Source organism: Schistocerca piceifrons, chromosome 3 (genome assembly GCF_021461385.2).
Source record: "Schistocerca piceifrons isolate TAMUIC-IGC-003096 chromosome 3, iqSchPice1.1, whole genome shotgun sequence".
Taxonomy (NCBI): domain Eukaryota; kingdom Metazoa; phylum Arthropoda; class Insecta; order Orthoptera; family Acrididae; genus Schistocerca; species Schistocerca piceifrons.
This window is the reverse complement of record NC_060140.1, coordinates 779,298,506-779,315,769: the sequence shown is the minus strand read 5'-3', so window position 1 is coordinate 779,315,769 and position 17,264 is coordinate 779,298,506. Positions and strand designations below refer to the sequence as shown.

The following is a 17,264-nucleotide window of genomic DNA, read 5'->3' as shown; positions in this document are numbered from 1 at the left end:
ATGTGAGTCTCACGGGAAGCGTGCAAGGGATAAGTCCCTGCAGTCGTGCTATTCATCTGTGTCCTCTGTGGCTCAGATGGATAGAGCGTCTGCCATGTAAGCAGGAGATCCTGGGTTCGAGACCCGGTCGAGGCACACATTTTCAGCTGTCCACATCGAGGTATATCAACAACAGCTGTCGGCAGCTAAGGGTTTCAGTTAGTCATCATTTATTCCAGGGAAAAGCTGCACGGTCATCAACAGCATTCTGTTCTTTCGAGAACAGTTACTGTCTTCATATATACAGTACAATCTATTTTATTTTCAGAATGTTACAAGAAATGTCATATATGTCTACACTCTCTGATAATTTCAGATGTTTAACTATTTTTAGGAGGAGACTGGGTGGGACCTAAGAGAAAGTAAGCATACTTGTATTCACGAGTGGTTTACAGACATTTTTTGAAAGAATCTCAGATGAGCTAATGACAGGCTTGGTAATAGTATTTCCTACTTCTTGTACTGATTTAATAACAAAATCATTGATTTTTTATTTCTTTCATCTTTAGTAACACTGTTTATTAGTTTCCATGCAGCTTTTCGTGGAATTGTCAATACTGCTGAAGTTGTGTGCTCTTTTGGCTTCCACAATGTTTTTTTGTATGTATTCCTACGTTGAACATAGGCTGTTCTGGCATGATCGGTCTTCGGATTTTTATGTATACTGTGCAACAACATAACTTGGTTTTTCAGATTTGTTAGTTGTGCAGTATACCATGGGTTTTGTTTGGTTATACCCTTGCCTTTGGAGCCTTTGTCAATTATTTTGCATTTCTTTTTCGGAATGCAGTCACTAAATTTTGTCAAAAATGCTTTGAAAAACCTTTCAGATATTAGTTTTGCCGACAGATCTTTCATAGACTATAATTTGTGTCACCAGACCCATTGGCCAAACCAGTCTCTGTTAGTAAGGGACTTACAAAACCTGTCAATTTTATCATTTGTGACTGATCTAGTGATTACCATTTTTGGGACAGACTTACCAATCTCACTCTTAGCAGTACAGTACCTACTTATGTAATTTAATGATACAGAATTATGATCTGAGAATGGGAATACCGTCACATCACATGATTCTTCTGTAGTATTAAAACTGACAAAGATATTGTCAAGACATGCTTCATCTCTTGTGAGTCTATATTTGATAAAGTGCAGATTGTACTGTCTTAGAAGATTTTTGATCTCAGTGACACTGTTTGGCTGTTGTTACATCAGAATCATTCAAATCTCCACCTATTACAATGTCATGTAAATGTAAATGTCGTGTGACTAGGGCCTCCCGTCGGGTAGACCGTTCGCTGGGTGCGAGTCTTTCGCTTTTGACGCCACTTCGGCGACTTGCGCGCCGATGGGGATGAAATGATGATGATTAGGACAACACAACACCCAGTCCCTGAGTGGAGAAAATCTCTGACCCAGCCGGGAATCGAACCCGGGCCCTTAGGAATGACATTCTGTTACACTGACCACTCCGCTACCGGGGCAGACATTACAATGTTGTAATGTAACCATTTTGTCTTTCAAAACACATCTAACAGCATGTCCAGTTTTTCTAAGAATACACTAATGTTACCCTTAGGTGATATGTATTAGGCTATTATCACTAACTTATACCAGAGGCTTCAAAATTCTGTGCATCACACAAATATTCTAGATCCAACCTATTGATGGAATGGCTGAGTGACTGGTTAGTATATAATGCTACCCCACCCCTTTTATGCACTTTTCTACAGTAACCATTTGCTATTTTATAGTTATCAAATTTGATAGCTGTAATTTCTCTCTCTGTTGTTCAGTGTTCACTCAGACAAAAAATATCAAATTTGTTCTCTAGTCCAAAATTGTTTACAATAAATTCTTTGTCTTTTACTCCTTGAATATTCAGGTAGCAAATTTTAAGATCAGAATTGTTACTGTCTTTAGAATGAACAGTTTGGTTAGGAGCTGTAATGTCTCTTACACTACCTATTTTATGGGCTTCTTCGTCTTGCTGTGATCCACTAATAAATCATGTAGACAGAGAGGAGGCACTGTTTTCCGCTTACGCAAAACACTTGATACTGCTTCTTCTTCTGTAGTTCTCTTCCCTCCTTTTGGTGGGGATGTAGTTATTGTTGCTGGTGTAACTTCTGCTGCGGTTTGTGGAAGTGCTTCTATAGCTGATACATTTTCTGCTACTGCTTCTGATGATGCCAATGGTAACAATGATGGTTCCCATTCTGATGCTGATGTAGGCCTAATTTCTTCTAGATATGTAGCCAGAGATGTTTCTTCGTCATGTGCTGTTGGGGTGCATTCTACATTTGCTGTGTCATTGGCAAAGAACCTATTACTGGTAGTGCAAGTTCTTTGTGCATGTCTACCCCTACTGCTTTCATTGCTGGGAGAATTTCTTTGGCCAGCACTTTCTCGCCTAGCTGATTTCTATGCAGTCCATGTCTTGTAAAATGCTCTCTCATAGACCTGGTTGTCTCAATGAAGGTTGAGTGCACAAAACTGCTGCAGACCTTTCTGAGTTTTCGGTTTGTTGCAATGATTTCACTATTTAAACATGGGTTTAAATTAAATCATGTCGGTGAGGAATGCTTACAACAAATACTTTTGCTTGTGACATTTTTCCTAGTGATTCTTTCAGTGCTTTTACAGCAAGGCTACTATCGTTTTTATACACATCGTTATCTCCTCCTATTACAACACATTTCACACCACCTTTTACTGCAATTTCACAATTTTTCAGCACTTCTCATAAAGGAGCTCCAGGTTTTGTAATTCCAGTGACTTTATAGTGTGACTGGATATTGGACATGATTGTAGCTAGTCCCTTACCATGACTCGTTGATAGAACGTAAATTTCGTCTTTTTCCTTCACTGTTTGTTTTTATGTCTTCCATTCCTTGTTGTCACGTATTGAGTTAACACCATGTCTATGTTTAACAGGACATAATGGTAACAAGTTGCCACAGGCAGTTTTTTGGTCAATAGATGTGTATGAGCAGTTTCCTGCAGCACTGAGATTTTCTTTTTTTTCGTGGCTTTTGACTGTCTGAATTTAATGCCTCATATCTGTTCATTAGCAGAACACGATAAACGTTCGTATTTAACACAGGCCAGGAGCATTTCTTAGGCCTAATAAACACACACTCCTGTTCACAGCTTTGCGTGTCTGTCAGTGCGTCCACATACTGAATCAAGCTTTTCAGCATATTGTCTGGCTTTAGTTAAGTTGTTTTGTAGTTCTTCCCTCACACCTATTTTGATTCTTGCATATTCATTTCTAACGCAGCTTCAGGACCATTGCACTCAGTTCCGCAATGATACGAATTTTTACTAAGATCTGCTTCCATTAAGCAACATGAATGATACCATTTATGTGTTGCTACACATGTTCTGACACCTTTTATCACTTTTTTTCACATAGAAGACAATTTATTGGTGGTAATTTAATGATATTTATGGAGCGATGTACCATAGGTCCATATGCACCGCCATGCACGTAATGTATTAGGATAATGAAAGTAACACAAGGAAGTAATGACTGCTTAAATGTTTGTGAAAGTACCTTATTGACATTTTCATTTTCAGTAACTCTACTTGTTACTATAAATTTAATATTAGATCTCACAAACAGCATACAGTTCCATTTTTAATTATTTTGCTTGTTCAGTCCACATTGCAGATAAGCTGTATCTGAGAAGTTGTAGGTAGCTACTATGTTGGACCCAGAATTGCTTCATTGCACATTTGAAAACAAACAAGCACAACAGTAAAAAACATTGTACACTATCTACTGTAATGCCTACCACAATTCTGTGTTCAGTATTTTTACTTTGACTTTTAATGTTGGCTCTGGACAGCCATGAAACATTAGTGGCATGAAGTCTTTCAGTTACTTCTGGCTCCTATCTATTTAGATCTAAGAAACGTGACAAACAGCACCCCCAAGACAGGCCCAGATGGTGCACTTTCAGCAGGCGGGATTTATTGTGTTGTGCGATTTTCAACATAATTGTTCCCAGCACTTGGTGTGCATTAATATGTACCTAAATTCATCAGCCCCAGTGGTGTTTTCCCTCTCTTGGAATGTCCAGTGAACTGGACGTGTTCTTGCACTCACACTAATCTATCTGTTCTCTGAGGTACAGTGGGCAGAGATAAACATATAGGGCTGCGACTTCTGTATGCCGTAGAAAGGAATCTGGATTGTAATATGCTGTTCACTGGCTGTTGTTGTTGTCAAGCATTGCTGCACTGTGGCCTGTCTACCAATATTTTACAATCTTCAGTAAATCAATGCTGCACTCCAGAATTTAACATTCATGGAAGCAGTTTTCTCAATGGCATGTGGAAAGCCCAGTGCATGCTTGTCCTTGTCAATTGATTGTCCTGTATATCAGGACCTCACAGTGTGACTGATAAAATATACTGATATTCCACATATTGCTCGTCCTGTCTTGGCTGTCATACTGACGGTCAGTACTAGGTCAGACAGGTCTCCAGCCCCAAACACACCAAACTGTTTCATTCACTGTGGTGACAAGAGGGCTCTCCCTTCACTTCAACACAGCAGATATCACTAGTTATGGACTTGCAGTAGTAGTGTTTTTCCCACCTCTCCACATTTAGGCTTATGTACAGACAGATGTACTGATCTTTTTTCCATGTTGTTGGAAAGTACAGGGATGTCAGTTCCTCAGTTTTGACAGAAGACATGTTTCATTCTTTTCCTTCACCTATGGTTGTTGGTGTTAATTTCACATGCTGCTGATTTGAAACATAGGTAGCTTCATCTTCAGGTGCCTGGATAGGAAACAGGACTTGACTGACATTTTCAAATGTGCTATGCCTCATATAAGCATAGCATTTAATTCCCAGTCTGCATGTACCAATTTGGCTGGAATGAAAGTTGCATTGAATGTCAAGAAGAGAAAGATGTGTTACAGGCACTTATGGCTATTTTTGTGAGGGTTGTTTCACATATTTTGTTTCATTCTAATTTGTTGGTTTCATAGGGAGACATTAAGGTGGGTGACTTTCAATTTTTTCAATGTGTATATAAAAACCAGTATTAAGGATGATATAACCCGTACTAAAGGATTGTAAAAGGGCATGTGGAACTTTCTGGAAGTGCTCCCTCTCCATTTCTTCTGATGTAAACCATTGTGAAAATCTGAGCTGAGATGTACAGGATAGTAATCTCCTGGAACTTTATTTTTGTAAAAATACTGCAAGTTCAAGAAGACATGTGTCAGTAGGTAAAGTGAGCAGATGAAAATTGACTAGAACTTTCATGCATAGTTTAATATTGGTACAATATAAAACAACAAAGAATCAGATGTTATATTTGCACAGAGTTTCTGCTACCATTTCGGTTAAAGTGTTAGTTATGCCAGAGAACCCTCTCCTGGAGGTGTAACATTACTGCTCTAGGGTGGGATATACTGTAGCAGCCTGCCAGATGGGGCCATCTATGTGGGTGCAGGATAATTAAGCATAGTTGTGAGTGTGTAGTCTTTTAGGTGCTATGATTTGTCAAGGTAGCTTGTAGGTGGAAGACCCTACAGTGATATGGAGGACAGCCCCAGAGGTGGCCCCAGCATATAGCCATATGGTGGTACTTTCACAGGCCAGGAATGGTGGTACAGGTGCCCTGCTCCCAAGTTGTACAGCTCACAGATGGGCAGATGGGTTCTTCATTCATGGAAGATCACCCTGGCTCTCATCCTCGGGTACTCAGGGGTGTGACAGGCAGGAATGCAGCTCCCAAAGTTGAAGTTTCCTCTACAGCCGGACGGTTGCAGACATGTAGCAGTGGCTGGTGACACTTCATCATATTCACCAGGTCATCCTGCACCTAGTGGAGTAGGCCTTTCATCAGTACCATGATGGAGTGGGCAGACTCTGAGAATGATGGGAGGGAAGGTGAAGCTTTTATAGCAGTCGATGACGGGGTGCCTCTATGCTGGTGTCTGAATGTACTCCAGTTTTTTTGAGCCTGTCAGTGCTTTTGGCTAGCCTAATGTCTAACATCAGGGCTTCAGAGTTCTTCTTTATAAAAATTTTGCCACCTGAAAGGTGTTCTTGTGTCATTCCTACGTGTAATTACTACAAGTATCCCCTATTATGTCTGCTCTGCACTGTTGTTTAAATGCTGACTCAGGTGTTCCTGACATTCTCTCTCACACAGTGTAAGGCAGTGAGCTCCCTGCTTGTTTGTACTGAGGCTCATCTGAGAGCTGACATTTTTTATGCCATTGTTGCGTGTTCTACAGATGTGCTGCAGTTAGCGCTGTCACAGTGAAGGTAAATTTTATTCTTGCATTTAAGTACTATTGTGCTGTGCAACAATATAGAGAGCTCAGAAAATATTTCCTTAAATCCTTCTCACAAATTATTATTTTGTTTACAGGATGAGAGAAAGATTTAAATAATGTTTCTTTTAAGAAAATGACCATACTGCTGTATAACATGATTAAAACATTTTTTTTCTAAGTGGCAGGATGAAGTGAGAGATAGTGGAGTAGCCACAAAATCCGCACACTACACTGTACTAATCTAGTCAGGAATTGCACACTGACTGTGAGCAAATTGAAATATAGTTTTAGCTGACATGATTGCTGATTAGTGATGTTTCAGATATCCACCAGGTTGGTGATTTCGTTTTATGAACAGTATTTATACAACTGTCTGCTGTGTAGTTCAGGTGTTGCAATCTCTAGTCTAACGTTCGCATGTTCATTAGTGTCAGAGCTGCATATGCACATGTTAACTCAGGGCTTTTAGCATCTGAAGTTGATGATTGTGTTGGTTATTGAAACATTGTGTATACATATGGATTTGTCAGTTTGAATGGACACCTAAAAATGTGCTCACTTACTCTTTGTTATTGTGTCATTAGGGCCAATGGCAGCAGCAGTACTCATTGTGACATAGGTTTTAATTGTATTTTGAAGGCATGTATTATACATAGGTGTAGTATCCCCATTGTTTTTCAAAGTTTGGATTTGGCTTATTTTAATCAGTAAAGATTAAATATTTTTCTGATTTTCTTTTTGTTCTTAGTTGACTGTAACATTAGGTGCAGCAATCTAGGACTTTTTATCTACCAATTTCAACTTTCTTCAATAATTTTTCTGACATTTTTGTAACATATACTCCATTTACAGTATCAACTGAATAACAAGAGACTTCAATAATTGTATCTAACTTGAAAACACTACATGCAAGTTCAGAATGCAGAATTACAGTTCAGAATGACAAATCAATTCATATTTTCCAATGTCATGTTTGATTTAATTTACTCTGGAGCCGATATGCTTCTACAGTGCAATTAAAGGAGATTTTATGTAACACTCCTCAGGACTTCTGCTCGTGAAGTTACTGTGATTTACGTCCCATCTTGAAGACATGCGTAGTCCCTTGGTGTGTTTCTCCACATGACAATAAAGCAACAAATCCACATAGTTTTGCTCTCTCATCTAACAGTTTTATCATTCTTTTGTTTGTTTGTATCTCTTGTCACTAAGAATATGCAGGGAGACACATCAATCTTCTGGCATGATACGTAACACCACACAGGACACACACAAAATAATAAGAAATACAAATTAACTTCATTGAATGAAACACCATAGATAAAAATCCCATGTATGTATAAGTCCGTGTCATTACCTTTGGATGCCTGCAAAATTTAACAATAACACAGCCTGTTGCTTCCTGACACTGGCAGCCGTGAGAATGGATTGGGGGCTGATAAGCTATGCTTTATAAATTAGTAGCTTTTCAGCCATGACTTTGCTTGCACATGTAAATGTCACATGTATTGCATATGCCCCCTCCCGTCCCCTGTCCCTATTGTAAGAACCCCTCACTCATACTAAACCTCCAGAAATGTCTCATTTTGCCTGCGAGGCCATAGATGGTGGTTTAAGGGGTGTACAGTATATAACCGGACACACTTTTCTACCCGTGTTTTTCGATAACTTAGCCAGTCCATTCTTGAACAGATTTTGTGAGCAGCCAAGTGGAAATTCTTCATACCTGTTATGTGGAGATTCTCTCATAGTTTTATGTCCCCTTGCAGAGCCATAGCAACACCACTGGATTGTGAAAGTCCAATACTATTGTCTATGTTTTACGTAATGAAGCAGGAAGAAGCTTTTTGTGCAAATAATTTTTACTCGGGATGCCATTATGGCGTGTTTATTTAAGAGACACTGTAAAATGAACTTGTTCACACTGATTATAAGCTAACTATTAATGGTACGAGAGCATGGTCTACCATATGATAAGATCAAAAGGCATCCTATGACAAGTGCCAACTATGGTGCACAGTCTGTAACTTGAGCGCACAACTGGTATAGTAAGTATAAGATCGTACATCTTGGGTTATGTCAAAGTTATTCATTTATTTATTAATATCAACATTTCCTGGCATTGTAAAATTACTGAAAGATAGTATTTATGACCCATGGACTCCTCCTAATGTCTGAGAGGCAAAAGGCTACTATTTATTAATAACAATTACTTGATTCATGCCAGAATAAGTGTACTTTCCCACATATATCTTTGCTGAGGCCACAAGTGATTTCTGCATCAGCACATCATCCCACTTGCTCTGAAAGCAACAGATGGCCAACCACCTCTGCTAGCCATTATGGGAACCTACCACATGCTCCTTATTCTGTATATACTGCAGTGCCGATACATTTACTTCACGTATGAGAAATAGCACAACTGGAAATAAAGTAAAATGCACTCTTATCTGCAAATAAGGGGTACCTTACACATCACTTTTGTTAATTTCTTTTCAAATTTTTTTTTTGTTCAGACAAAATGAAACTTGGGAAACGTTTGAAATGTGATATCTCAATTCTTAGGAGCAACCTTCACACCATACATCATTTTATTTTATGCCAGTTATTTTAAAAATTCTTTTTCTCTTCAAATACAATTTTAGTAGTTTGACAGAAATCTTTAAAATGCAAAATCTACTGGTTCATGAAATCATATTACATTTGCACCTACTGAAACAGTGTTCCTAGCTTCCAATTATTGGTATTTGCATAATTTTTGAGTTTTGGCTACCATGCTCTCCTAGATTTTAACCACCAAAATTCTTTTAAAATACCACATTAATATACATATCAACAGAAAGTATTAGAAAACACTTTGTGTATGCTCATAAAGACAAGTAAACATTAGCTTTTGAAACATTTATTGAGCATATAAAATTTATTTAGCAAATATCATAATAGTACAATTTGTTTAACTTTAACAGAAATCTAGAGAAATTATTACAAACATTTAGCTCACATTTCCAAACAGCTGGTTGGCTGTCCCACAGGAGTCCATTGCAGCATAATGTTCCAGAATTTTCCTAAATACATAACACATACAAAATATACAACACATTTTATAAAATTACATGGGAAATTTTTTCTTTTTACATTCCTATGGTGTTTCACCGACCACCATTGAAGTTTATGGAGCACTTATGACTCAAGGTCATTCTTTGATAAATTACTGCATTGACACACTTATTTGACGAGAGGCACTATTATTTGCCAGCTGAAATTTTTGGTCCTAGGGACGTGTCTGCAGTGCTTGATTGCAGCCATAATTCATGCATATGCCAACAGCGTCTCTGCTACTTCATCTGGTACGTGTGCACAGAGTTCCCCATGTTCCCATCATCAAGACATCAAGTATGGATGCATGAAACAAAGACGTGTATTTTAGAATCAGCATACAATAATAAGTTACATTTTCCAAACACTGGATTGTTTCTTCTAACGAACTCTACTCGTTCTGCCCAAGTGGCCGTAACTATTACGTTCATGAATTAGTGAATTATTTTCAAATAATTATTATATAATAAACAATACTAAAGTTATATGACAGTCTTTTAATTTCATTAATTCTTGAAAAATTATCATTTTGTAATTATTTTATTCTTTACTTAATGGATCTTTTAATAACTACTATTAAATCTTGGTATTAAATTATTTAGTTTTACATTGTTGATTTATCTGTATTTCATAAAGGGTCACTATGTTTACCATTGTAGCGGTTGTGACATGTCTGCTTACATGATGCCGACCATGTAACATAATCATCTGGCTCAGCTATTTCAGCAACCAGCTATGCTTTGCACATCATTAGCCTCTCACTGCCTGTGCGATCCCTTTAATGACCTTACTGACATCACAATAAGCCAGCACACCACGTCCTCATGGGGTTCATTCAATCCCTGCTTTTTGCTTACGAACACATGAACTGGGCACATGTTATTTCAAAATTCTCAGAACTACTTTCTCTCTCAGTGATTTAAGAGAACTATTATTAAAAGGAAGGTCAGCAACGGCCGTAATATTGATGTTTTATTGATGGCAGAAATAATTTTCGATCACATAGTGATCATCTTCAGTGCTGATATGTACAAATTAAACTCAGACACTGGTATCAAATTATCAATAACCAAAACTGAGAAGCGATCACAATAAATAACCAAAACTGAGAAGCGATCACAATAACTTATTGTGATCACTTCTCAGTTTTGGTTATTGATAACTTGATACCAATGTCTGAGTTTAATTTGTACATATCAGCACTGAAGATGATCACTATGTGATCGAAAATCGATTCTCCCATCAATAAAACATCAATATTATGGCCAACACTGACCTTCCTTTTAATTTAATATATATGGTCGTTGTGCGCTCAGCACTCCATGGAGTCGCCAATCAATAGAACTATTATTTACAATGCATCTCGTGGTTGTGTCTAGGCCTTTCACAATGTGTAGTCATTATTATCTTACTAGAGGGATGTTATGTCTTGTAACCGATACTCAGGTACTCAAGAGTTTGGAGGCTTCCCTTCAATTACCACGGAATGTCTCAACATCAAATATATTGTATATGACATACTATGTGGCACTCTCGGTGTGTTACTTCCACTACATTAGGATGCTAACCACATTTTTGCCCTTCAGAAATTTCGAAAAATTTGTTTATTTCAGCATCTATTTTAGATGATTTTCTATGAGCCCTTCTCAGTACCAATTCACCCACAATGTATTTTTTGGGTGTTATATTCAAATCAGTTCTTTTTGGGAATTTTACTGAGCATTTGATCATGGTTTCAGGTCTTTTATCCATCAACAATTCATAGGGTGATGTTTCTGTTGTTTAATGTGGAAGCTCATCAAGTATCTTCTCAAACTCTTTAACATACATTCCCAAAGTGGTATGGTGGTCATGGCAAAAAGCTCTACATAGTCTTGGGACCCATGATCACTAAGTATTTGTTTATGCCTGTATGGCACATAATAATCTTACCCCAGTTTACTAGCTATTACTTTTCTGGTACATTTCCTCGTAGGGTACAATCTTAAAAATTTAGAAAATACACCCATTATTACCAACATATATTTAGAAATCTCTTTTGGTGTTTGGGAGAGGCATGAACACATTGGCTGCAGCTAGCTCACCTATCTCTTTTGGTATTATACATTACATTTGCCCTTTACTGCTGGTTGTAGGTGTTTTCGTCCTCTGACACGTTTGACAGCTTTCTAATATTCTCCTAGCTCTCATTACCATATTGTTAAAAATGCTGGATTCTTTCAACTTTTCCACACACTTTTTGGGTCCGAAATAACCACAGATCATGTGTACATGCCATATGAACTCCTCTGTGGTATGTTCAGGGAAACATAATTTCCAGTCTTCCCACACTAAATTAGTTCTGCACTACAATACTCGTTTTTCCACCAAATGATATTCCTTTATTTTGGGCTCCTGATTTTCTTCCCACTTTTGCTTGGACATAGTCAAAAATTCAGAAAAAATAGCGAGCAAAACTTTGACATTTGATCGAATTTGGCATGCTTTTTTCAGTCTTGGCTCCCCAGGATGCTTCTGTTGGGATAATTGGGCTTTGGTATCAACGCCATAACAGTAAACCCATATTTTGTCACCATTTATGACTCTTTTGAGCACATCAGGATCATCATTGATGTCATTCAAGAGCTCCTGAGCGATGCTCGTGCGACGGTTCTTCTGATAAAAATTGAGAAGTTTTGGGACAAACTTCGCTGACACACACTTCATGCCCAAAACATCCGAAATAATTGCATGATGCAAGTCAACTGATATGCCAACATCCTCAGAAACTTCTCTTACAGTAATTCCACGATTTTCCAAAACAATTTTCTTCACAGCTTTGACATTATCATGTGTTGGGTGGTCCAGATCGAGGTTTGTCACTGGCATCTTCTCAGCCATCTTGGAAGAGCTTGTAACACTTGTAAAGTTTTAGCTTCCCTAGCAGTTTCTTGTATTTCCAGTTTTTGTTTTAATTGTTTAGCTTCCCTAGCATTTTCCTGTAGGTTACTCATCAGAGCTGAAAACATGGCTTGCATATTAAATTCTGAACCATTAATTTTGTTAGGTTCAAGGTTCATTTTCGTCATCGTACTTCCCTTAACCACTGTCTGAGTGTCCGACTCAGCTGCATGTTCTGCGATACCTAAAGCATGTAAGGGAACTTCCTGCCCCTTGTTACCTACAATATCATTCACCCTGACTACAGGGCCTTCTTTTGATTTTGCAAGTCGAAATACATCATGGATCTCTGACCAGGCAGAGGTCTCCTGACCCGCATTCCCCCTAATATCTGGTTTGCTCATTTTACTTTTGGTTGCCCTACCACTTTTAAGTAACATTAACTATACACAATGCTATTTATCACTTTAGCTTACTTTGAAAATAGTATATTTTATGGGTCACAGTAATGCTCCGCTGCTTCACTGTGCGTTGAACTCCGGACCTCAGCTAGAGTGGCTCCAGTGCATCCCTTCTCTGCTGCTGTACTGTACTGTACTGTGCTGTGATGTGGTGATGTGCTGTGCTGAGTTGCTATCCACTTTGTTTCCTCTGATTACACAGTTTGCCTTACCACGTTGGATGTCACTATCTACTTTCTTCTGCTATGATTTCTTCTCGACGGTCATTGCTACTTTTCACTTACAAAATGTTCATACTCCAGTGATGTGAATTGTATTTTTCACTTTGCGAAACTTACCACTTTATGTGACATACTTCCTGCATTACTTGACTCACACAGTTTTAATATTACACATTGCATGTTCACGTCCCACTTCTTTTCTCATTGCATTGTTAATTGAAATTCCACTTCCTATTTTCCCCATAAATTTGCAATAAACAGTTTTCTCCATCACAAGTTATTTGTCTACAGTCTTATTTCACTCACAAGATGCCAAGTGCAAGACGCGTCTACTGCAAATCATCCAAATTGCGGCGACGTGCAAGAAGCATCCTATGTAATCTATCAAGATTTGCAAGAAATTCATCTCCTCAAGGGGTGCCAAATGCAAAAGTCCCCCACTCATACTAAATCTCCAGAAATGTGTCAGTTTAGCTGGTGAGTACAGTTTAGGTGGTGATTGAATAGGTGGTGGTATAAGGGGCATATACGACGGTGGTTTGAAAAGTTCTCGAAATCACCACGAGAGGTCAGCGCTAGCGCAACGAGTTGTTAACATGATATTCATTAGACTGTTTCCTGTAAACAAGTGCCATGTCAGTGCTCTTGGAAGAGAGCTGTGGCAGTGATGTGGCTCTGTTGTTCCCACACAGTGATTTGCGAGGATGGAATAAATCGAGCAGTGATTAAGTACTTCACATAGAAAAGTATGAAAGCAAAGGACATTCATGCTGATTTCTAGAATACACTGGGGGACTCTGCACCTTCATCTTCAACTGTTGCCAAGTGGACAAATGAACTTAAATTTGGTTGGGAGAGCTAGAGAGCTCAGATGATGACTTGCACAGTGGTCTGCCAAGATGTGTCACTACTCCAGAAGTCATTGCAAAAGTGCACAAAATGCTCATGGAGGATTGCCGATTGAAAGTATGTGAAATTTCTCATGCTTGCCAGGTGTCATATGAAAGGCCATATCACATTTTAACTGAAGAATTAGAAATGAAAAAATTATCTGCAAGATGGGTGCTGCGACCCTTGACACTGGATCAAAAACGCATGAGACTGGACATATTGTAACGTTCGGCCCATTTTAGGAGAAACGAACAAAATTTTTTGTGCCTGTTTGTGATCACAGATGAAACTTGGGTGCACTACTATACGCCAGAGACAAAACAACAGTCAAAACAGTGGAAACATGCTGATTCTCCACCACCAAAGAAAGTATTTTATTGCGTTCTTTTTCAGACGCTTTCTATGAAATATCGCCAAGGTCTTCAAAATGTGAATAATGGTAAAAAGTGTATTTTTTTTATATAAGTAATGTTTGATTTATGTCATTGACTCTGCAAACATACATTTGTGTTTCAGGTCCTCTTTATGGCTTTTGTATGGCATCGCAATATCTGACACTTCTACAATTATTGTCAACTCAATTGGTGTTTTACTACAGTTCAGTTATGTAGTAACCTACTATATATACGCTATCAGGAAGGTAAGCTTCATAAGTATGTAGTAGCATGAAGCTATAATTTTTAAAAGTGACTAAAGCATTGGCTAATTGTTTTAGTAATGTGTTAGATTTCTCAAAGATTTTGTATAGTGCATATCCTAGTGAGATGAATGATGTGTATTAATTAAACTATTTCTATACAAATCCACTCTGAACTCCACAGATAAGCAAACAGGTGATATAAAAAAAATGATATAGTTTCGTGTTTCACGTGAATGCTGTTGCCGTTCAGAATTACAGAATTTCTTAGAAACATCTATTGTATGTTGTATTTGTGCAGAGTACTGTGAGTACAGTTTTACTTGGTGCTGAGTTTTAAGAATAGTATCATAGCCATTAGATGTGTTTTATCTCTGGAGCTAGGCAGATGCGCGTATACGATGCTCTCGCTAAGTTAAGTGATTAATATTGAAAGAAGAGCTAATTTAGTTAATATTACATTTTAGGTTAGTGTATATACTTCTTCTGTAGGCTGTATATTGAAGGTTTCGCTTTTCTGGCCGTATTTAGGTCAAAAAGGAAGTATTTTGTAGAAGGCTGGTAGTCGCTAGTTTTGTTTACGTTTTTCAGGTGTAAATTTCATGTGAGTGTAAAATTTAATGTTTGACTCAAGTTATCGCTTCAAAGTCAAATTAATTTGTGTCAGTCATACAGAGTTTAGGTAGTTAAAACATTTAGAAGTAAGTTTAAAAGTTTGTTTACATTAGTGTTTGTTTACGGATTAGTAGGCTACAGGTTATGAAACTACTGTGGTCTTGTGCCTACTTATTCTCTGCTTTTATGTTAAGTTTGTCTATCAAACCATGTGTGACAAATGTGGTGGTTGCTGTAGAAATTTGAAAGAGGGGGATGTTCTGTGTAGACTTAATCTAAGGTTTCATTGGGGGCGAAAGTAGCAGCGAGGAAACTAGGATAGAAAATGAGGCTCTTCCATCATGGCAGTGTAGGTTATGTAGAAAGGACAGAACAATCGCTGAACAGGAGGCAAACATTTGTGCCCTTAAGGCTGAATTAGAAAACACGAACTTGGAATTGTGTTGGTTAAGGGAGGAAAAAGAGATTGGGAACTGGGAAAAGGTAGCAAGCAAAGGGCAAAAAAGGGAAACACTTGAAAAAACTCCAGAAATTCAATTAGTAAATCAGTTTGGCTTGCTATCTGAAGTGGAGGAAGGGCCTCATCCAGATTTAGTTGAAAGTAGGTTGAAGCAGAATATTAGCTTAAAGAAAAAAGACAGGTTGGGATCAAACCAGAATAGGAAAAGAAGAATTCTGCTTATAGACAGCAATCATGGGAGGGGTGTGGGCCAGCAGCTTCAGGAGAAATTAGGTGCAGGGTACCAGGTCACAAGTTTTGTGAAACCAAGTGCTAGCCTTAGCCAGGTGACAGAAAACTTAGGTCAGCTATGCAAGGACTTTGAGAAGGAAGATTAAGTAATTATAGATGGGGAAGTAGGAAACAGCCTGGCTATGAATCCAAGATACAGTGACCTGGATAAAATAGGAGCAGAAACTGAGCACACAAATGTGGGGTTTGTGGAAGTCTTTCAGTGCCATGGTCAGCCCTGTGTAAACACTACTGTAAGGCATGTTAACACTGAGCTGAACAGGACGCTCCAGACACCGGCAAAATCTCACATAAGTATTGTTCCAGTAAATGCTATTAGTAGTTGGGGATACACTACACATGGCCTGCACCTGAGTAGGATGGGGAAAAATAAGTTAGCTTCTCTATTAGCAGAAACTGTAAGGGGGTCCACAGTCACACAAGGGGTGATCCCTGTGGTTAATGGGTCCAGGCAGATAGGTTTTTTAGGTTAAAGCCAAAGTCCAGACAGATGACAATCAAGATAAATAGAATAAAAGGAACATCATGCACAGTAAATAGGGGTAAAGCTAAGGGCAGTATCAACATACTTAATCAAAAGTCAGGGGAATAAAAAATAAAGCAGATGAGCTATTAGTGTGTTTAGATGATCTCAAAAATAAGAATGAGATTGATATACTCTGTCTGTCTGAACACCATGTAACTGTGGGCATGGATAGTGTCAGTATAAGTGGGTTGTTGTTGTTGTTGTTGTGGTCTTCAGTCCTGAGACTGGTTTGATGCAGCTCTCCGTGCTACTCTATCCTGTGCAAGCTTCTACATCTCCCAGTACCTACTGAAGCCTACATCCTTCTGAATCTGCTTAGTGTATTCATCTCTTGGTCTCCCTCTATGATGTTTACCCTCCACACTGCCCTCCAGTACCAAATTGGTGATCCCTTGATGCCTCAGAAGATGTCCTACCAACCGATCCCTTCTTCTAGTCAAGTTGTGCCACAAACTCCTCTTCTCCCCAATTCTATTCAATACCTCCTCATTAGTTACGTGATCTACCCATCTAATCTTCAGCATTCTTCTGTAGCACCACATTTTGAAAGCTTCTATTCTCTTCTTGTCTAAACTATTTATCGTCCATGTTTCACTTCCATACATGACTACAATCCATACAAATACTTTCAGAAACAACTTCCTGACACTTAAATCAATACTCGATGTTAACAAATTTCTCTTATTCAGAAATGCTTTCCTTGCCATTGCCAGTCTACATTTTATATCCTCTCTACTTCAACCATCATCAGTTATTTTGCTCCCCAAATAGCAAAACTCCCTTACTACTTTAAGTGTCTCAGTTCCTAATCTAATTCCCTCAGCATCACCCGACTT

At 38.4% G+C, this 17,264-nt stretch overlaps 1 protein-coding gene across 1 annotated transcript in view; it reads left to right on the top strand.

Annotated features, from left to right (window-relative positions):
- LOC124790071 (sugar transporter SWEET1-like) overlaps positions 1 to 17,264 on the top strand; it is a 165,740-nt gene that overhangs the window by 95,941 nt on the left and 52,535 nt on the right. The window contains exon 3 of the mRNA XM_047257635.1: positions 14,416 to 14,539. Coding sequence (XP_047113591.1) covers positions 14,416 to 14,539 — 124 coding nt within the window. The remainder of the gene's footprint in view (positions 1 to 14,415; positions 14,540 to 17,264) is intronic.